The following is a 24,114-nucleotide window of genomic DNA, read 5'->3' as shown; positions in this document are numbered from 1 at the left end:
GGTCGGTCACACGAACAACGTTATAACTAGGGCTAGGACTTTCATGACTGAGAATATTTTTTTTGTAAGGGTGATGTGTTCCCTTAATATATAAAAATTCATACTATGAAGATATCAATTAAATTAAGGTGTATTTTAAGTCATATTAGGACCTATTTGGTCATTTCTACACGATAGAGCATATTTTGATATATTTTCGGTCACATTCGGCATATTTTCGTTTTTTTTCAAGGAATATACAGCCATTTTCGAAATGGTTTTGACTCGCATGTTCACCCAAGTTGTTCATTTTTTTACAATTATACGTCCCAGTTTATATCCTAAAAAATGGTGAAAACCAGTCTCCTTTTCTAATGGGATGAAATCATAAAATGGACTTTGGCACAAAATAACGCTCATCAAATACGTACTTGATTTGCACTGTTTACATTCTGCAAAATTATGAGAACTACCTATTCTTCCCTATTGCAATGCAGTGCACAAAATGGAATTTACCCCAAAACTTCCGAGTGCAAGCACTTTAAATATGCTTCTCTTGTGTCAGCCGAAGTAAGAAGAAGCTTTTCTCAGTGCGAGGCCCTGATGGCTGGCAATCGTTTCTATTTGAAAATTTACAGAAAGTATTCATTGTACAAACATTGCAACTCAGAGCTATTAAAGTGAACTAAAAATAGTATGTGAAAATATCTTAGCACATGTTGAACATTGATGTTTGAAACAGCTCAGTTATAAGGACATATTTTTCAAATTATTGTGGATATTTTTTGAAATTTTAGGTCATAAGAGCATTTTCTACTTTGCATACTTTGGTGACTCTTAGATCATAAAACTCCTAGTTTCATCAACAGTTTTGCCGACAGAGATATTAAATTGGAGAAAACTTTTGTCTGCCTTCTCGAATATGGTAAGGATAAGTTTTATGTACACATGGAAGAGCTTTCTGCACCGTGGAACTTCCTGTTTAAGGGAAAATGCATAACAGGAAGCAACTTGACCGATTGTTTTGCCGTTTCTGTAGCTTTTGGTTTCTGTTATTCTTGTGAGTGAATCAATTGTTTGTCTAAATGGATGTAACAACATGAAAATAATTCATTAATGAAGAGTTGTCCATTCATGGTTCTGCAAAGAAATATTAAATCCTCAACTTGACGACGAGGAGAAAGTTCGTCTTTTTTAATAGTGATTAGTTTTGAAACATGTCCATGTTTCGAAATATTTGCAAGGATCGGTCATCTATGATTAATTATTATGATCAAGACATTTTCTACTTTGTCTGTTCTATTTACATTCCTTTCTAACTAACTAACTAACTCTCTAGCCTTCTTAAACCCGAAGGTTCATGGCTGCAGCAACACAGGCCTTCCATCTTTCCCTATCTTGAGCAAGATCTATATACTCTTTTCCATCCCTACCGATTTCCCTTAGGTCCATCTCAACGTTGTCCCTCCATCTTCGTCTTGGCCTTCATACAGGTCTCTTACCATCAGGTTTCCCAACAAGAATCCTGTAAACTCCTCTTTCCTCTCCCATTCGTGCCACATGGCCTGCCCACCTAAGTCTTCCTGATTTAATTATTCTAATAATATCTGAACATGAATACAAATTATGTAGTTCTAAATTATGTAACCTTCTCCACTCACCTGTCTCCTCATCCCTTTTAGGTACAAAGATTTTCCTAAGGATCTTATTTTCAAATACTCTCAATTTATGTTCCTCTTTCAATGTAAGGGACCAAGTTTCACATCCATATAATACTACAGGCAAAATTACTGTTTTGTATATTTTAACTTTTAGTTTCTTAGATATTAAACGAGAAGACAAAAGTTTATGAAGAGAGAAGTAACATGCATTTCCTGAATTAAGCCTACTTTTTATTTCCTCTTTAATATCATTTTCATTTGTTAATATTACTCCTAAGTATTTGAATTTGGAAACTGGTTCAAACGAGTTGTTATCAATAATTAGATTTTGATTATTACCTAACACTTGGTTTCGGCCTGTAATCATATATTTAGTTTTCTCTTTGTTAACTTCCAAACCTATCTCTTTAGCAGTTTTGAAAAATATTTTAGCATTATTCTTAATTGTATTCACATCATCCCCCAGTAAGTCTACATCATCTGCATATGCTAACAACTGAGTCACACCATTTAATTTTAGTCCTTCTTTAGTTTCTTTTAGCTTCCTAACAGCATATTCTAAGGCAAAATTAAAGAGCAATGGAGATAATGCATCTCCTTGTTTTAACCCATCATGAATTGTAAATTTGTCAGACATATTAATACCCACACGAATTTTACTTTCTGTTTCACTGGTGCATATTTTTATCATACTAACAAGCTTCTTAGGTATTCCAGACTCTACTAATATATTATATAATTTATCTCTTTTGACCGAATCATATGCTTTTTTGAAATCAATGAATAGCTGATGGACATTTTGATTATATTCCCACTTTTTTTCAAGTGTCTGTCTGATGTGAAAAATTTGATCTGTAGTTGATCTGTTACGTTTAAATCCACATTGATAATCACCTATAATTTCGTTAGCATATGGGGTTAGTCTTTTTAAAACAATGTTAGACAATATTTTGTATGTTGTTGAGAGTAGAGAAATTCCACGGTAATTATTGCAGTTCATTTTATCACCTTTTTTAAACACAGGAACAATTATGGATTCTTTCCACTGTTGAGGGATTTCTTCTTTATTCCATATTAAACAAATTAATTTATGAATTTGACATATTAATGAATTTCCACCATATTTAATTAACTCAGCTGGTATTAAGTTAATGCCAGGTGCTTTGTTATTCTTTAGCCTTTTAATAGCATCTTTAACTTCAGTCAAGTTAGGTTCTGGAACTAAAGGTTCTGCTGTGTGTACTTCATTTACTTCTGATTTATCTCCTACATGGACATTTAAAAGGTCATTAAAGTAGTTCTTCCATCTATTTAGAATATCGCTTGGGTCAGCTAGAAAATCACCGTCTTTATCTTTTATCAAGTTTACTTTAGGTTGCCACCCCTTTCTAAACTCATTTACACCTTTATATAAATCTCTGATATTTTTATTTTTGCTGTTTGTTTCAATTTCGTTAATTTTGCTTTTCAAGTAATCTCTTTTTTTATTTCTAAACGTGCGGTTAACTTCTCGCTTTATTCTATTATAATTGTTTAGATTTTGTATCATCAGAGTTATTTAACCACCTAAGTCTAGCCTGATTTCTAATTTCTATTAGATTATGACATTCATTATCAAACCATGGCTTACTTTTTCTCGGTTTATGGTATCCTATACTTTCTTTAGCTGCTGATTCTATTGCATTACGTATGTGCTCCCAATTCTTATTTACGTCTGTTTCATTTATATTTTCATCATCATTTAAATCCTGCAAAATATCAAATCTATTTGACAGTTTAATTTGGTAATCTTTCTTAATTCTTTCATCAGTAAACTTTCCTGTATCAAATTTTATAACTTTTAGATTTTGTTGCTTATGATTTATCACTGAGAGTCTTTCTCTTAATTTAGCAATTACTAAATAATGGTCACTGGCACAGTCAGCACCTCTATGTGTACGAACGTCAATTATACTAGTATGTCTTCTCTTATCAATGAGAATATGATCTATCTGATTATGAGTTTTACCATCTGGAGAAGACCAGGTATATTTATGGATATCTTTATGTTTAAAAGTGGTACTTTTCACAATTAAATTCTTTGAGGTTGCAAAAGTAATCAATCTTATACCATTATCATTACTTAATTCATGAAGACTTTCTTTACCAATCGTGGGTTTAAATGTCTCTTCTTTGCCAATCTGTGCATTACAGTCACCTAACAGAATTTTCATATCATACTGAGAAAATTTATCAAAGACCTGTTCTAACTCTGTATAAAAATCATGTTTAGTATTATCATCTTTATCTTCCGTTGGAGTATGTATGTTTATTATAATAATTTTACACCACCTACCCTGTAAAACTGCACATGATATCCTATCATTAATAAATTCTACTGTTTTAAGAGCCGAGATAATTCTATTATTTATAAAAAAGCCTGTTCCAAAATTATGATTTTCAGTACCACCATAGAAAAAAGTATAATTTTTAGTTTTACAATTCCCTTCTCCTGGCCACCTAACTTCCTGGACAGCTACTACATCTAATTTATACTTAACTATCTCATTAACTGTACACTGAAATGCCCCAGGCCGGTAAAGGCTCAGAACATTCCAGGTGCCCAATTTAATATCCTTATTTCTAATGTAGATCTTATTCTTAGTCCAGGGACCTCCCAAAGTAGTCCCCACCCGGAGATCCGAACGGGGGACTATTTTACCTCCGGAATATTTTACCTTGGGAACATCCATGGCCTTATATTGCTGATTCTTGACATGGCTTTTTACAGTGCAGAGTTGTCAGCTCTTACATTCCTTTCAGAAGCCATAAACCAAATGCAAGAACTATCTTTAAGAATGGGTAAATTGCACGTTATAATGTCGGTTTGAAAGGGAGGGACATGAGTGATATCTATAAATTAATCCACGAGTTTCCATTGCCTTAGAAGTTGTAATGATGCGATCCTTATTCGATACTTTTTGTTATATGTTTATTAATTAATTTGATTGGACCAGCTGGTTTTTAGTTTCGTGTGTTTTGGTGATGATATGGCATTTATATTAATGTGTGTGCAACTTTTGTGTATGTCTATGTATTCCTGTACGTTTGAATTCTTGGCCGTTGGGGTAAGCGGGTGTGTCGCTGGACTGTCGACCAGCGGAAAGTTTCCAGTAAAGAATTAGGTCATTAGCGGGAACTATAAATACCGGTAGGAAGGAAACGGAGCAGGTTAGCTCATACGAACTCTCCAGACTAACTAATATTGCCTCTTTTGAAGGGAATAGGAAAAGGTTTTATAAATCCTTGCCTTAACTCATCTCACCCAACAGGTCGATAGGTGTCGGGGCTTGACCCGAGTTGATACCTGCTATGCGTCTTCTTCTCTAAGGGGAGCGGCTCGGAGAGCATTTTTTCTTTTACTATGTGAACCGACGGGGATCTTAACTTTCCTTCTTCTAATACACACACTTGCTCTTTTTACGTTATTTCAATAGTTCATTTCATGTGGGAAACATGGTACACACGCACACATACCTTCTGCCACCTCTTTAGGTACTGAAGGGTTGTTTTTTTTTACTCGTGAAGCCAGTGGCTACACGAGTCTACGCACTTTCTTCGGGACGGGGGGACAGGGTACACCGAGATGGGATTTTGTGAATAACGGCCAAGTTTAAACTTTTATAGCGAATAAACCTGAATATATCAAAAGGAAAATGCATTTTGATGATTTGAAGAAATACCTGTCTATTACCAATTGTTACTCATATATTTCCACAGAACTTCAGATACTGTATATTTGTTGAACCTAGAGACAAAGTTATAAAATGTATGGGAGTGTGTGTTGAGGTGCGAGGTGTAAATGGCATTAAAACAAAACATACATCTTTTACAAAGTGTGGAATATTATATGGCGGCTGAAGGTCAGTATACTGTCAAAAATAACTCTAATATAGTTGTGCTTCTGCAACTACGGTTGCATAGTTTATAGGATGCTGCATTAAAATTTGATTTCAGAAAAAAACTTCACCCAACAGTATTCTCAGGGTTTAATTTCAGATGGAACTCTTGGCACCCGCGTTCAATCTGTTGGAGATTGTTTAGGTTGGAACATGTGTCATGAGTTGAAGTTATATTTCTAAATATATGCAATCAGCATACAATAAATTTGAGAGAAATATGTTCATGAATATAATCCATTAAAAGAGCGGAACATTGAGGAACATTCCTTGAGGAACGCTGGAATCTGCCGGAACACATGATGAAGAAAATGAACTACGGAGGGAGAGAAAATGTATTTTTTCAGCGTATCGTTTACATATTTCAGTTTCATTTTAATATATTTCTTTCCCTTCAAGTGCCTATTCCCATTCTGAGTATCGTGCTGATCTTCCACCGTCAACTAAGGACGCAACTCCTTCAAATGTACGTCCCCAGCATGATCTTCGTCATCGTCTCCTGGGGAGGGTTCGTTGTCCCCGTTGATGTTATTCCTGGTCGGATGGTCCTCCTGGTCACCACGCTGCTCAGCCTCATGACGTTGTTTGGAACAACCAGGTAAAACTTTCACCTTCCTCTTTTTGATATGCGCATGCGCGGTAGACTACAGCATAATTAATTTACATATACTGATTTATTGTAAATTAGATTTACACAAACACACACTCACACACACAGGGGTGTCAGGGATGACCGTTTCCGAAGACACGCAAATGGCTACCTTCCTTCCACGTAGTACACCCTGGAATGAATTTGCAGACTAGCGAGGATCTGGCGTCTGAACTCACGGTCAGTATAATCCTCCGTCGGGCTTGTGTTGTGTCGTCCGCGTATATTTGTTATTGTCCTTTCAACCCTTTCGCATTTCAGTTGTTTTAAGTCCACGTAATGCACATACAGTCTAATCGGAAGTGGACCTTCAGTTCCAAGTGGGAAACGAACCACTGTGTAATGTGCCTCCACCGAATATCGAATCCGTCACCTCTTCATTACAAGGCGACGAAGTTACCACTGCTCCATTGAGGAGGTCCTTCCATTATCTTCACTATTCAGGTGCGAAATCATATATACACAAATATATAAATATTTATACATATAATACATATTTATAATAATAAATATACAAGTAAATTAAGATTGAAAATACATTATAATTATTATAATAATTATTAAGTACATTCATATATTTTTATATATATCAGATATTTAAAAAGTAGCAAACTAATTCCTATACTGACCGGTTAATGATGTCAATAAATGACAAAATAATTTAAATAATTTTATTATCTTTTAAGTTTTTGTTTAATTTTTGCTCTCTATTACTATATATCAATTAGATTTCATAGTTATATTTGTCTTGCATTGTTATTTTGCCTTTATTATGAATATATTATATCAATATAACATTTGATATTGGTGTAAGATCTGTAAATAGTCTCTTGAATGAGAGAGAGAGAGAGAAAGTATTCAACACACAAACTTTGTGTGTGTTTTCGATACTATCCTTAGTAAAGGATATTTGAAGTGAAGAATAATTGCTCGCCTATTGTTTTTATAACAAACACTCTCCCCCCCACCGGAAATTTTTGGTGGGGGATTTTTGAAGCCAAGACTGTTGGTGGGGGAAATCCCCCCTGTCCCTCCTAGGATTTCGCACCCTGTCACTATTCATCCTCATCTTCAAGATTAGCCAAAGTGGCAGAAGTACGAAGTCCAATCAATCAAATCAAATCAAATACACACACGCAAATATGTACTATAGATTTATTGAAACACACACACACTATGATCTCCCCACGTAAATTACCTCTATAGATGAAGAAATTTACGAGCGAACGTCTTACCACGCAATGGAAAGTTATACTGACCGCCCCATTTTCCTTGAGCCATATAACTACATACTTAGTAGTGAGAGCAACAGACGTTATCAATAAAGCATAAATTATAACCAAAGCTATATTTTTATTCTTTAGGTTTATTACAATCAACGTATTAACAGTAAATAGAGTAACTAATAACAACAATTCTAACATAATTCACGTATATATACATATCCCGTAAATAACCTTGAATATCGGCACCTAGATTTAGTGTTCCCTCCTGTATATGTTAAAGTAGATCGATATTAATTCTTGCATTAATACAAGTACTGTTATCGGCCATGCAAATCTATGAAAGTTTAGTTTTTTTAAAAAAATAATGAACCCCCCAAATTAATTATGTTAGTTTTAGCCCTAATGGCCGATAAACTGACTAAAGCGGATGTTAATTAATTCATGATTTATTTGAAATACTTAACCGCAATGAAGGTTCCCCCCAGTGCATGTATGTAGCTTCGCTACCCGAGACCAAGTGGTCGAGCGATTCTCCTGGCTCAGACACGAGGCCTCGAGTCATACCATGTGATGTTGTTGCCAAATCGTACAGCTATGAAATGGGGTGGTGATAACACACAAATGTACACTATAGATTTATTGAAATACTCACACACAAATATACACTATAGATGTATTGTTTCCTAACATATATAATGCACTTTATACGAACTTTCTGGCAAAGTAAGTACTCTGTTTATGCGTAATCCTACTAGGGCACTCAAAATCACAAAGGACGTAAGGGGGTTCAATAAGGAAAAAAATCAGGGAAAGCTGGAACAAATTTTATTATTTTTCTAAAAGGGTTCTTAACAACATATTAATTTTGCACCCCTGTACCACCCCCGGATTTGGCCGCCATCTTCAAAAAAGGCGGCCAAAATCAGGGTTTTGCAAATATTTCGCTTATGATAAAAAAAAATTTACGTAAAATTCTCTACAAAAAGTGTTCTGCGAATTTTTCTTCTAGGATACTCCGTTTGGGTGCTAGATGAGCGAGAAAATTTAGGTTATTTTCCCGCCCCGTTTTGCAAGCGCGGAAATCAAGGAAGCACCTGTTGATGATGTTTTGCAGTATATCTCTTCTATAAAACTGGATGTCATTTATGGTTCAATTGCTTTTATCATTGCATGCAGTACTTTATAGGAAATAGTTTAGTGTGTAAAAAGGTAAAGTGCTCCCCTGTGCTTTGCACCATGCCAGTTTAGTGTGTGCGGTAGATAAAATGTTTAGTTGGAGAGTCAAGGTATCTCCAAAGGAACATGTCGACTTTGTCCAAAAGGGCCATTTAACAATAAAACGCCAATCTAATCGAGAAGTCCCAGGTTCAATACCTGGTGGAGGCACATTTGGTGGTTTGGAGTCCATTTTGGCCTGTAGGTCCAGTCTCGATTAGCCTATTCGTGCATAAAGTAGACTTAAACAATAATTCAAACCACAATAACACGATCACAACAGTTTTGGTCTCTGATTTGGTCTGATATGACGACTGAGCCTTGATGTGCCCCATGAAGAGTTGTGGGGGATGGCAGAGAAGTGACCGACTCAATGCTAACTAAGTGGATTTTTGGCATTCTTACTAGTTTGCAGATAAAGTAGGTGAGCTGCATGTCGATGCACGAAAGTATCTTATATCAAGGGCTAATCAAAGACTTCCAGTTCTTTTGCCAGTGATTCCCTCTCACCCACCATTCCCTGGTATTGATGATATAAATTCAATAACTTCAGGATTAACAGGAAACAAGAAAACCAACCCTTGGGCTGCTCATGATGTTGGAATGTCTTCAATGTTGAGTATTTGGCAAATGTCAAGTTTGAACGAAACAAGAGAGATAATCACAGGATCAGTCACTTCTGAAGTGAAAATCAGAGATGTATTGCATCCAGTTAATCCAGAGTTTTTATTTAAAGTAACAATTTACTAAAAACTCACACCCCATACCCGTTGTAGCTGATGAGTAGAGCCCGGAAGTTCAGGCATTTATTTTCATTAAAATAGGCAAGCAAAAAGGCATTTATAATGTGGGAAATAGGCACTAAAAATGAAAAAAAAGGCAAAATAAACCGAAAAAAGGCACATTTGGAAGTCACTTACTTTCATCTATAATTTCTGGAAAAATGTTAAGATCTACATTGGGAAGACCATTTCAATTTTTCCGTCTTGATTGCACATAACTAACTACAAGGTGTTTTTTAAGTTCTCAACATTCATTGATAGTCGTCTGTCAGAGAGAATGTTTCTCATAATAGAAAATGATCTTTCTACTTCGACAGAAGTTATTGGAGCATACATAAAACAAGCTAATGTAGCTGGACTCATTTCGGTAACAGCATTTTCACCTTTTAGAATGTCACAAATTATTTTCAATTGTTTCAAGTCCTCATTTGCACTCACTACCCGTTTGCACTTTTCCGCAACAGCTGACCCCTTTTCTCCTGGCACTTTCATCATATGCTGCATAGATTCCTCGTAGATTTTCATGGATGCTATAATTGTAATTGTCTCTGGCAATGCACCATAATGTGCAAAAATAAACTTGAATAGCACAGGAGTTTTTTCACTTCACGAATTGAAGCCGCTTCATTTTCTGGAAGAGCATCTATCACCTCACTAAATTTTTCAAGGTTGTTAGCATAATATATAGCTGCAGATATCCAGGTTCCACATCTGGTCAAGACTGGTTGTGGAGGTAAACTAAGCTCAGATGCAACTTTATTAAATTTTCGGGTTCGAGAGGGAGATTTCAGAAATATCTTCTTTGTGTTCGAAATCAACCTGTCCACTTCAGCAGTCAATCATACACAAGGAAATGTTAACCGAAAGACAATATCCTAACTGAGCATGAAATACATTTTTCTCACACTTTTCTCCTTCAACAATGTTGAAACATGCATGAGTTCAATATTACTTAAATAATGCGAAAATTATTCACATAATAAACGGAAGAAAAATAAATGCCAACAACGTCTTTTGGAAGAAAATTAATTTATATACACATTTTTTTAAAAAATGGTCAAATTTCATTGAAAAAGGCAAAAAAAGGCAGTATAATTAAAAATAGGCAGTGGGGTCCCAAATAGGCAAAATAGGCAAAATGAAAAGGCTTCTAAAACATTCGAAACAACATAAAAAACGTATATCCAGAAATTTTTTATCAATATATGCAGTAGATAAAAAGAGGCATTTTGCCAAACTTCCTGGCTCTAGTCATGAGGTAGGGATGTGGAAAACCAAAAAGTATTCTCTTTATGATCCTCTTTGAACCACTCTCTGAAAGTTTCACAGATGGTATCAACAGACAAGGAAGCTGCACAGCCAGAGTTTCTTTGCATTATATTCTGTGAACGCCTTCAAGGTTCCACAAGGGGCCTTGTAGCTGTAGAAAATTGGGCTAAAGTGTTCAGTGATCTGTGAACATTGCAAAGAATAACTTCTTCAAAACTTGACACTGTTCTATACTCCGTCCGGGGAGTCTCTGGAGAAAGGCCACGCATTGCAGTAGAAAAGAGGAGAAAATAAGTGAGCGGAGCGAAGCATTACAAGCTCCTGTAAACGGCTAGTAGATACAGTAGTTTTTCCTCTACCACGCAATTCTGTTCCGTCTCACGCAGAGGTTTGGAGTTGGGGTGTGTGGAGTTAGGGCCCAACACTTTCTTGAGCACAACTGAAGGTGGGGGTGATGTGATCAGCACCATGCCGCCTTGACCCTCAGTTTCCTCCAGGTATCCACTTCATACGACGTTCTCCTTTCTCCCCCGCTGGGGATCGAACCCAGGTCTCTCGCGTGGTGGTCAGATGGCCTAACGACTCCTTCTTTTCTTAAGGAATACTCCTAGCCGAGATTCGAACCTGGGATCCCTGGCATTGCAGCCTGCTCTGAAAACCACTCCTACGGAGGTCGACAGGGCTGAGCTACCGCGGCTCATACATTTAGAATAGGTATTATAATAAGAAATAAGCCCTCAAGTTACCATGTATGAAAGTTTCCTTGTCTTTCGCTCTTTCAAAATAGTGGAGAAAAATGAAATTACTCGCTCCTCTAGCACCCTAACGGTGCTTCTTAGAACAGAAATGCACATAAACGTTTTTGTAGAGAATGTTATGTAGATTATTTTCCATCATAGCCTCTTTTGCTGTAAAGTGCTTTCCAAGCGAGATATTTGCAAAAAACTGATTTTGGGCGCCATTCTTCAAAGATGGCGCCCAAATGCGAAGTGGTACAGGGGTGCAAAATTAATATGTTGTTAAGAATCCTTCTAGGAAAATAATACAATTTATTCCAGCTTTCCATGTTTTTTTTCCTTATTGGACCCCAAAATCATCCCTGGTTGACTGACCTAATAATGGACTGCATCATTTCAGGTTAATCAGCTCCGTCGCCTGGATCCACAGCCAACATAATCCCTGTCAAGTATTATGTTCTGTGTCCTGTACATCATGATCGTCCATTCATCCATTTCTTTCAATCACCTTGCATCTTCTTCGACACGATCACGTTCTTTCTTGTACAAATATTTATTGTTGTTATTTTCCTTTCCATTCTACAAATAATAATTACTGTTGTATTTTAAAATCCATGTAATTATGCATGTAACCTAATTTCTATCTATTCAATATTTCCACTCATTTCTCATGACGTCAGAGAATAGTGACATGCCTGTAGATTCACATCTTGAAAAAACTTGTTGACATAGGGATTAGGGAGTGTATTTTGTTTTTGTTTTATCGTTTAGTTTTTGGCGCAGCTGTAAAAAACTTGTTGTGCTGAATTGTAAGACGTTAAAATATCATAGAAATAACCCCAATTACATGGGCAGAAAGTGAAATACACTTCATTATCTCGGTAAAAACTTAAATTTGATTTCATTTAACTATGAACGAAGAAAGTATTTCCTATATCGTAACGAAGCGCGAGCCTGTACATTTTCAAGAAGCTGACCAAGGGTCATTCACTTATTTCTACCAGCCAGTTGCTCCGTTTAGGTATGTCAAATATGCAAAGTCAAGTGTTAACATACTTCCTGGAGTTCTGGTGTAGGAAACAGCTTACAGGTAAACAGGCAGTAATTTTGCTAAGAGAATAGGAAGTTAAAACTTGACAAATATGCATCGAGCAAGTCTCCACTGCATCAGGGACAGAGGAAATATCCCGAGTGGCATTTAGTGAATTCTGTGAGTCCTCCTGTGAATATGTTTGTGTGTGTGTGTGTTTTTTAATGATGTTCTTCTAATAAGAAAGAAAGGTGTCAACGCGTGGCTCGAAATCAGTTGTTGTATTGCTAGTGCTTATTTTTGTGTGTTCCTCAAGTGATTTGCGATTTTGATGCAAATTCTGTATTAGAGGAATATAGATAAGAAAATATCGAGAAGTATAAGTATCTACACTTATGCAACTCAATTGCGTTAAATTTACAGCAGTTCTCAATGTCACATTCTAGCCCAGGACCCGATTCGTGTCTTTCAGGAGAGAGATGCCGCCAGCCCTGCAAGTGAAGGCCGTGGAGTTGTGGCTCCTCTGTTGCATCGTCTTCGTGTTTGTTGCCCTTCTGGAGTTCGCCTTTCTCCTCTTCCTGGCACGAAGGATGGAGGACAGAAAAGAGGATGAAGTACAATTTCGGAGGCAAGGCTTGAAAAATCGATTCCTGGTAGCCAACAAGGTAAATGGTAGCGTTTTTCTTCACTTTTCTTGTATAATTATTTCGGTAACTTTATTTGTAATTAAAATTACATAATTTTTTTATGGTTTTTCATTTCATGTGTTGCCACACGAAGAATTTAATGCAAGGCTAATGTTTCAAACGCCATGCAAATAATTCAGTATTACTTCAGCCTTTATTATAAGGATCGCCGTTCACCAATTCCTCTCATCATAAATAGAGAGATAAAAATTACAACATTTACAATATTCAAAGAAGATAAGGCGTAATTGCGAATGTGTTCACATGATTTCTGCGGCAGAGGGCAATTGTAAGGCATGCACTCGTCGACTTGTCTCCCTGGATGGCCTTTTAATAACGCAAGGTCGATTGCCTGTAACGTAGAAGAAGCGGTGTTAATATGGACCCCCATTTTGTTTTTGAACTATTTTGTCTGAACTATAAGAGCAATTTTTGAATTTCTTGGATATTGAGCTTTCTTATACATTGGCTACCCATTCCTAAGTTGAAGGTACGATATTCCATTTACACGCGAATCTGTGGAAGAATCGAGAAAAGTACATGTAAGTCATTATAGAAAATATGTTGACAATATGGACTCCTCTATTTTGTGAGATAGAACACCCTACATAGAAAATTTTAAAGATTTACAAAATTATAATTAGTTTAAACAAGTACTTTCTCTTTAATGAAGAAAGATAAATGTTTCAAATGTTTCTTTTAATAGACAATGATGAACCAAAGTGAAATACATTTTGATTTTTGAATCAATCTGCAAAGGCTACGCAGTCATACACGCACCCTTTCCACATGTACTTTTGGAAGCATCTTGTCTACAATTCCATTCTACGTACATCCGATAACGCCGGCGTCTGCTAGCAGCACTGAATTTCAGTTGCAAATCTCTTCCATTGCATAATAAGTTGCTTACTGTAAACAGTTCAGTGCTTGGGTGCCACGGGGATGCTTATATTTCTTGCACCAGTCATCGGAATATCTTTTTCCAAACTTCAAATTGTTTATCTGCTTACTTTATTCGTATCTTCTCTCTCTCTCTAGTGATTGTCTCTTTCATCTGGGTCTAATTCCAGGTTTGCTTTTTCCTTTCGCCGTGTTGGACCCACCTATGTCCCAGAAACCTTTAGTGCAATTTCATATTTTCAACACCATGGGGGATCCATAAGACCCGCTTTAGACGAACCCATTTTCCTTATCATTTTTATTAACATTTATGCCATGACCAAAAAGCTACCATGTAAAACTTGAAATGTTACGTCATTTCAGGTGCCATGGCATATTTCATGGCTTTTCTCAAGGATAGGCTCGGTCCGAATCATTTTTAGTAGCGTAACCAATCAGAGGCGAGCTCTAGGTCACGAGTGTAGTTGTAATGGCGGCCGCATGAGATGTAAACAACGTATCACTTCACACTTTTAAACGACGATAACTATTCAGCCGATAGGAATATCGCTTCGTATTAAATGGTTTTAGGTAGAGAAGAATGGCACTGATTAAATACATACTTTACAACGTTTACTTCGTACGTATGGAAGAATATTTTAGCTTCTTCAATTGTAAACACCGTACACACAGCATTTACGGTGTAACTCGACGTGAATTTCGTGCTGTATGTATTGTACATTGTAATTGAAACAGCTAACCGAAATGTTTCTAAAATGCTTTCGTGTAAAGGACTATCTGTTATAAGAATTTTGGAAGCATTTATGCTAGCATTTATGCTAGCAAAAATGTTAAAGAAAATGCTTTCGTCTAAAGCCAACGTAATATAAATTGACATCTGAAAAAAAAATTGCAACTTACCATAAAACGAACGAGATGAAATATATGTAAACACTCGAAGATGTTACATTATAATACGTACGTAAATTGTTTGGTTCTAATTCTCACCTTCCCGGGTTTGAATCATGGCCTGGGCATGGATGTTTGTGAATGTCCATTCATCAATTTCATCATATCATCACTCATCCCCATCTTCGCAAATTAGCCAAAAGTGGACATAAAGCGGAGTAAATAAAAATGAAAATCTAATTATCACCTGTAAATCATCAAAAGGCGCAGATAAGCGAAGCTTTGTATACCTTTCCTAAGGTTTCAAAATCCACGAAAGACAAAGGTGATTCTCGAACAACAACAATTGCAGAAATGGCGCCTACATCGGTCCTGGCGTTCAGGGCGACCTACTAAATAATTGACAACTTACACTGCGAGAGTGCAGGTGCGTTTTCTTCAGATATTGAGGGATTCCATATTACCATCTTTTCCTCTAGTAATGTGGTCTAATGATTGTTAAATTTTGCTTCACATTTGTGATATACTTTTGTGTACAAGTCCGGCCTTTTTGGCATTCGCCTGAACTAACACCCACACATATATTACTGTTCTTAACCCAAAACCTTTGCAGGCGACTTTTACGTGACAACACTCATTAATTATGAGAAATCAAACAAATGTGTAGGGAGAAAGAGCATTGCAAGTAAGTTATTTGTGTATGCAAATGAAAAACGAAAACTGTATTTTTGATTAAATTTACTACCTTGTATATCTCTTTAAACGTTTCCAGAACCCAGACCTCTTTGTAATGGTTTCCAGTGAGCCCACTCTCAGAAGGAAAGGCTGGAGAAGATGCTGCTTGTTCTCAAAGTCAAGCAACTGGAACAAACTGGACAAGATTTCACTGATTGTGTTCCCAACAATGTACGTCTCATTCACTGTGACCTACTGGTATTACTATTTCAGCAAGATGCGTGACACCTACGAAGGGTACAAGTCCATGGACAAAGGCTGCTTCAATAATGTCACGCGTAACCAGTAGACTTTTGACTGAAAATACAACTGAGAAAGCTGCCAGGATGTTTATACCAGATGATCATAGTATTTAGGGTTTTCCTTCTCAGCGCCTCCTGGAGCCTTTCGAAGCGTGGAATTGCGGTGAAACTTGGAGCAGAGGCTATTGAGACTACGGGGAAGCAAATTCTGATGAAGAAATAGTTCAAATTTTCATCACTAGGTGGAAATGTGGCGCTGAAATTTGGTGCACAGTGAACAGCGTCCCGGGAAATACTCTGTGCGACCAATGATCACGTAGTCTTGCGCTCTCAAAGAGTCATTCACCTTGACGGCGCGTATGTTGAAAACTGCTGTACTGACAAACTAAAAATAAAGTTTTGACGTACATGTCCGACTTCTGGTTGTTGTTATTTCGCCATGTTTCCACCTGGTGGAGAAAATTTGAACTTTTTGTCAGCATTCGCTTCCTCGTGGTCTCCACAGCCTCTATACCAAGTGCCACTGCAATCCGTTGCTCCGAACGGTCTCCAGAGGGCTCCGAATAAGGGAAATTTATTTATGACAACCCTCTATGTCAAATTTCCTTCCTGGTTTCTTGTGCCAGATATTTAAAACACCTGTCATATGTTTTGTATGCGGATATTACTTTATAAATGAACAACCTCAGTGGTCGAATACGTTTAGTGGCGTACAATGGACCACATTAGTGTGACGTCACTGAACAGGATTCAGTTCAAACTCAACTGAGTGTGAGGGGTGACCCTTTTCCAAAGACACTGAAATGTCAACCCTCGTTTCCACATAATACACCCTGGTCTGTATTTTACAGAATAACGAGGCTCTGGCGTCTGGACTCATGGCCAGTAATCCTCCTTGTGGCCAGTGTTGTGTGCTGTTGTTAATGCTTTAAATTTGTGACAGCAGTCATGAAACAATATTGTAATGTGTGTCGTATATCAATGTAAAGATGGGATTTTGGAGAAAACGCCTATATATTCCACACACCTTACAGGGGATAAAGTAAAGAATAACTGGAATAAGAAATCGAATAAAGCGAATGCAACCCGGAACCAGCCAATAGGCGGTGGCGCTGTACCCACGTGAGGTTGCTGGACTCCCATCAGCCATCGTTGTTACAGTTGAGCATCACAACCGGAATGGCTCAACTTTCTTTAAAAATGCACAATTCCACGAACATCTCAAGATCAGATGGAAGGAATATGGAGAAAGGAGCTACATTTTGTCTAGGGACTCTCTGGAACAAGTAAACGAAAACAAGGCTCGAGAGAGTTCAACCATTGAACGCGTGAAAGGAAAAGCGAGTACATCGAGGGGAAACGCAGTTACATCTACCAACAGTTTACATCAGCGCGCACTCCTTTGCTCCTCCCACTCGTTTCCTCCCCTTATGATCGGCCTTGCTCCGCAGATTCCCTAGACAAGACTGTAGGCTATTTGGAATCTAACAAGCGGTGGGTCTTTGTGTTGAATAATAATTTCAATAAAAAAACTACTATGTAAGTGAAGAAATGTCTTGAATGTACGTAGATCAGCAAATCCATACCTATAGGTTATACAGCAAAACTTCTCAATAACGTACAGGCCTGGGGGGGGGGGGAATAAATGTCCGTTATTAAGAAGTGTCCGCTATTCAGAAAAAGTGTAGGATGTTACACCATAGGATAAGCATATTACAGTACGTCCTTTACGAACATAATGCTTTTTTCCCTACATTCAAGGAACAAAATACTGTACTACATACGATGAATTTAAATTTACTAAAGTATCCCTACATACATTACAAATTTCAAAAAGAAAATACAGTACTTGTAGTGTAATCCTTTGATAAATTACTGCATTCAAAATGCTCTTTCATTTTCAATAGGCTCGCACTTTTAAAAAGAAATACGTTCGGTGTAACATGAAACAATGCGCGCTAGTTCGAAATACTGGGCATTGTTGTGTCAAATTCCAGGAATTGCGACCGTTTTCTTTCAGGCTGTTCGTTATTAAGAAGTTTTATTTGCGTTGGGGAGGTAGTTTTCAGTGTCCGGGTCCGTTATTGAGAAGTAATATTGCCATTAAAACCCATGCATTTCTGCCGGGGTATTTAAAAATGTCCGTAATTAGAGGTGTCCGCTATTGAGAGGTGTTCGTTAGGAGAAGTTTTACTGTACATAAGTATTGATACAGTATTCTATTTATTATACAGGGTGGGCACAACGTCGCTTTCAATGTAATATTACTTGTTGTGCTCACCTTGTATTCACTGTATATACTTTACATGCTGTTCTTTAACGTTTATTCAGAATCAACAACAATGATGTAAAGCTACCTTGTATAAACATGATTAAATGATTAAATCATGAATAAACATTATTAATATTCACTGTATATTACGTGCTGTTTTCTTTATCTTTATTCAGAACCAATTGAACAAGAATGTAAAATTCATACATTGTACAAAACATAATTATATGTGTGGATGTCTATTCAGAATAACCATTTCTTGTACTCCGTTTTGCGAAATGTGAGAGAATAATTTTCTCTTCAGTCCTGGCTTCCTCCACAAACGTCTCTTTTGCTGTGAGAGTGCCTTGGCCCAATTTCAGTGCAAGGCGAATTGTTAGGAAGTACAAGATCTCAATGAGACTCAGAACGCTAAATCCCAAACACAGGCCTAAAATACCGCCGCAATTAGCTAAAATGAAAAGAAATGGAACAGTACTCATATTAGTTCAAACCGTTATTTTCAACAATTAAAGTTTACAGTGCAAATTTACAGACTTAATTAGTCCAGAATTAGTATAGAGGCATTAATGTCAGTGTGCCCCTGAATTTAAATTTCTGAAATTAAATTAAATGTTGTAACTTTATTGTAAGTGTAGATTTTATTGTATCTTGTGAGTAAAAAATCTACACTTATCATTTGGATAACAATTCAAATACTATACATAATTAAGACTAGGATTTTCATGACTTAGCATATTTCTTTTCGTAAGGGTGGTGTGTTCCCCAAACATATAGAAATTCATATTATGAAGGAACCAATTAAGTTAAGGCGCTTTTTAAGAGCATATTTTGGCATATTTGGCCATTTTTGTGTGATATAGCATATTTTGATGGATTTTAGGTCATATTCAGCATATTTTTGCATTTTCAAGAAATATACAGTCATTTTCGAAGTTGATTCGTTCTTACTCCCATGTTTACTGCAGCAAAATCTTTTTCATTTTTTTTTTTAATTTGGAGAAAGTTTTCATTGTGCATTGCAACTCAGAGACCATAAAGTGAACTAAAAGTAGTACATATGTGAAAATATCTCAGAATTTAGATATTAATGTTTGAAACAGTCCAGTTATAAGGGCATATTATTCAAATTATAGGGCATATTTTATAAAATTTTAGGTCATAAGAGTATATTTTATTTTACATATTTTGGTGATTTTTAAGTCATAAAAATCCTAGCCCTACACATAATTAATTTAGAAGGTAAAATGTATTCTACACATTATTAGTTTATTTTAAATGTTTTTATCCGGTTTTTATTTTCTATTGTGTCCCACCTGTGACACAAAATTGTTCACTTTTAGCTATAAATCTGGGAAAGTATTTTAAGGGTAGTTAGGTTTAATCAACAGTGTTTAGTTTCATAATTCATTCCACCGAAACTGAAAGAAAAATGTTGCTTTATTATACCCTCTCCCATCTATTTCTTGAGCAAGAGAAGTGAAGGAAATCGAATGGCCAGAGCGGAGCAGGGTGGTGTCCTAATTGCGAACAGTCCTAATTGCGAACAGTGCCTAAATCGTCCTAATTGCGAACACATAAAAATGAGGAAATACTTCCATGTCCTAATTGCGAACACATGTAACTAAAAAAACCTGTTTTCAAAAATTTATAAGGGTAGTGACTCAGAGAGACAGATGGTTTGACTACCAACAATAGCCAACGTGACTGACTTATCATGGTATTTTACTTTGTAAATCCCTTCATAGTCAATTCACCCTTTCAGTCTATCGAACTTTTCCTCTTTTTTTTTTACGAAAAAGTGGCGAAGAGCACTAACAGGTATGAGGGGATTGATGGTATACATACATTTTTAAGTACAGCATAATGTTTTGAAATTTGAATTTGAAATTAATAATTATGTTATATTATTAAATGACGAAGCTCTTTTCACTTAGAAAGTGTGCAGTATGTAGTCGTATACAGAAAATAGGCCACACTTTTAATATTAAATTATATATACTTGGGCAACGACTTTAATCATGTTGAATTTATTATATATATTCCAACAAGGCACTGACCAGTCTCAAAGTCCCTTAAAAAAATCGTTAAAAGACACAGAAAGTGGAAGAGAAAGTTGTAGATCCAAAGGCAGAAATTGTGTTCGCAAATAGGGCCCTGTCCTTCCAGGTTAATACTGTTTAGGCAGCAAGTGTTCGCAATTAGGACTGTTCGCAACTAGGACTTTTCGCAACTAGGACTGTTCGTAATTAGGAAGACACCGCGGAGCAGTACACGCTGCTCGAGGGCTGGTAACTTCATTGATGTTATTCACACCCAGAGCGTCAAATACAGACGAAACATTCAATCTGCGATAATCCTGGCATAATCTATAACCCCCCTTTGCCTTCTTTACAAGGATAACTGGAGAGTTAAAGGGTGATTTTGTAGGAGAAATAACACCTTGCTTTAAAAAAGTCTCAATCTGATCTTTAATTTCATCACGAAGGTGAACTGGAATCGGATAGGATTTTAAGTGAAATTCTGTGTCATCTTTTAGTTGAATTCTATGTTTATAATTCGTGGCTCTACCTATATCATCCTTTGACCACGCGAAAACGTGTGGATATTTCATTAAAACAGCCAAAAGTTGCTCCTTTTGCTGGGGTTCTAAATTCGGATTCACATCAAACCGACTAGGGTCCGCCCGTGCGTCACTGACGTTCCCTAACTCTTCCGTCGCAAAAACCTGTGCCTGTTCACCAATTTCATCCTTATTCTCATCATTATTGTTACTCATGATTGGCCTATCCCATGTTTCAGCTTTCCCGATAATAGTGCCTTTCTTAATTGTAACATTATAATTTAAAGGATTTGTGATCCAAATGAGATTCGAATCCGGATTAATAATTGCTCTGGCAACCATCAATCCCGTTTTCTCTTGAAACTGTAGGTCCGGTTCCAAGAGTGTCCTATCTTTGTCATATGAATTAGCCAATTTCAATGGAATGCACAAATGTGTCCTGGGTTTCACTTTTATCTTTTTAGCAGCTACAAATTCTGGTTGCAAAACATGCTGTAATAAATGGGAAACTTTGATTGACACGTCAAAAGCTTTCTTATTCTCATTTTTAATTTGGTTTCTAGGAGGTGTGCCGAATCTATGCAATGTAAGCTTATTTTCCTCAAAATCTAACTTAGCCTTTTGTCCCTTCAAGAAATCATTTCCTAATATAGTAATTTGATTAAAATCCTTAACAATTCTAAATGGATGAACAAATGTTTGGTTATGTATAGAAAATGGTAGTAACACAATTTCCTTAACCGTCAGTTGACTATTGGTGACCCCTCTAATTGCAGTATTTATATTAAATCGCTTGGCATTGACTGGTATGTTCTTATCTCCAGTTACCGAAATTTGACTTCCACTATCCAGGATGAACTGTCGAATTTCCCCATCTACTTTCACATTGATGTAAATCAGATCTTCAGAAGGAAAAGTAGAGACCGTTAGAGTTTTCCCCGTAGGTCTTGCACCTAGGTCCCCGTCATTTGCAGGTCTTGCTCGTTTAAAGTTGCTACTGTTCTGACGAAAAGTAGAGTAATTTGCATTAACAACCTGATTAGTATAGTTATTTGGATCTTCGCGTCCCTGTTGTTGCTCCAAAACTGTTCGCGGAGATGAAGATAAAAAGTGCGAACGCTGAAATCGAGGGTTACTGCCATTGCGCCATCGCCCCCTATGCGAGCTTTCCGACTGTGTGTCGAGATTAATATTGTGGTTGTTATGCCAAGTATTTCTATTCTGAGCTCTATGATTACTATTATGATAATAGGTTCTTCTATTGTTTCTATCTCTATGTTCATATTCTCTAACTGGATATGAGAATGATGACTCAGTAAATGAATGTTTTTTCCGATGTTCTGCAAGTGCATTTACTTTAGCCTCAAGATTCTGAAATTGCGAAACTAAATCTGACTCATGAGACTGGAGTCCCGTGTTCGACTGTAATTGATCAAGGTCTTGTTGTAGTGCATTTAATCTTTCCTCGATCTCCCGATTAGCCTGAGAATAACTTATGTCAACATGACCATTGACCGTGCGCTGCAACGTGATAGCTTGCTGAGTCGGCATGTAGGCTCGACTCGATTCAGAACACGACAGAGCTTTCATTGTCTCACATTCAGTTTCTAGAATTTGCCGTTTTTGCACAAGATATTTGAATTGTTCAACATTTTTCAGGTCTCGTAACATTTCATGTACTGAATCATATTCCCTGTTATAAACTTCTTTCATAAAGTTAGGTTGTAAACCACCTCTTATTTGCGTTATTTGCTCACTAATGTCCATGGCAGGATCTAATTTTAATAACAATAACTGTTTTTCTCTCACATATTTTGAAACAGGTTCATTTTCCTGATGGAAGCGTAATCTGATTTGTTCTTCTAATTGAAAAGTGTCCCCCGGTTCCGTAAATTCTTCCACAATTTTAGTTTTTAAAGTTACAAAATCTATATCCTGTGCTTCCTGAGTTCGACTCCAAGTATTGAACCATTCTAATGCTGAATCAGCCAAAAATGCCGGTAGCAATTGCCTTTTCTTTGAGTCATTCCACTCATTAAGAATAGCTAAACTTTCAAATTTGTCAATGAATTTTAATACATCCTCGTGAATGTTACCTTGAAACTGGATAGTTTCGAGAATGTCGGGGTGAATAAATCTAGATTGCGCCATGATTTTATGATTAGCCTATGCGCAGGAAAAATGCTTGATTAGCTTAAAGTTAGCACTAAGTTGCTTGTTTTCTTTTCTCATCCCCCGTGGCTTTGACAGGACATTATCAACAATTCAATTGTTTACTCTCCCGGAAATTTGATAAGTTAGGTTCAACAATCGCGTAACAGAGTGACGACAGTACCGAACACATCTTTAAAATATTTAACCAACCTTTATGCAACATCCTAATGTTAATTCTCATCTTTTCACAAGCCAATAGCCGAATAACCTAGTTAAAACTCTACTCTTATTTATTTGCGCCTTACCGCGTAGCATATTGCTAGGCCTACCTTTTGCTTTCTTTTCTTGATATTTGGTAATAATTGATTATTAACACAACGTGAAGCGCTAACAAGTGAAAATTCCGGCGCCATATCGCACGTACATAATTATAAAAGCTAGAAGGCTCTATTATTTTCATCATATTTCGGGATGAAATAGATGAAAATCGCAGTATTTCACGTACTGCAGTGTTTTCTCATCACATTTGCAAAAAATGGATGAGAAGCCCTAAGCAGCCTCCACCACGTAACGCAACTCCCATGCTGCGTTTGGGATCGAACCAAGAACCTCTAGATTGAATTGGGTGATGCAGTTATTTCTCATTCATCTCTCAGATGGTTATCACTCGCTTGGCCTAAATGTGACAAATGCAAGAGGTTACCTTTTAAAGGAATGGCGATAGAAATTAGCTTAGATTAGATATGGGTTTTATACTCTCCATGACTGAACCGATATGGATTGGTTAAGGAAAGGATATTACTTGCCTTACAAATATATGGAGATTGTTCCTAGCTTGTCCTCTCAACTATCACTTGTCTCTTGTCACACACCATCCTCCAATAGTCGTTCCCCACTTTGCTCCTCTCTCACAATCCGTAGTCCTTACTCTCGCTCCTATTCTCGCCAACTGATCACACCTCCTGACAATTCCAACACTCTTGCCACATACGACTTCCAAGTCAATCACCCGACCTTTGCCTGATTACTTACTCAGCATTCCTTTCCCTGCTATCTGCTAATCTAAGACTTTACTTTGTACCCAATACCTTGGGTACGATACGATAGTCAATTCACCCTTTCAGTCTATCGAACTTTTCCTCTTTTTTTTTTACGAAAAAGTGGCGAAGAGCACTAACAGGTATGAGG

General features: G+C 36.8%; 1 protein-coding gene across 1 annotated transcript in view; it reads right to left on the bottom strand.

Annotated features, from left to right (window-relative positions):
* Positions 1-18,370: 18,370 nt before the first annotated feature.
* Positions 18,371-24,114, bottom strand: part of LOC145999480 (pickpocket protein 28-like) — an 89,397-nt gene continuing 83,653 nt past the window's right edge. Inside the window, exon 11 of the mRNA XM_083136444.1 lies at positions 18,371-18,660. Coding sequence (XP_082992570.1) covers positions 18,449-18,660 — 212 coding nt within the window. The 3' untranslated portion in view covers positions 18,371-18,448. The remainder of the gene's footprint in view (positions 18,661-24,114) is intronic.

The sequence above is a fragment of the Lepisma saccharinum genome, chromosome 15, assembly GCF_977018435.1.
Source record: "Lepisma saccharinum chromosome 15, izLepSacc3.1, whole genome shotgun sequence".
NCBI lineage: Eukaryota > Metazoa > Arthropoda > Insecta > Zygentoma > Lepismatidae > Lepisma > Lepisma saccharinum.
The sequence above is the reverse complement of the archived record's forward strand: the minus strand, read 5'-3'. Positions and strand labels throughout refer to the sequence as shown.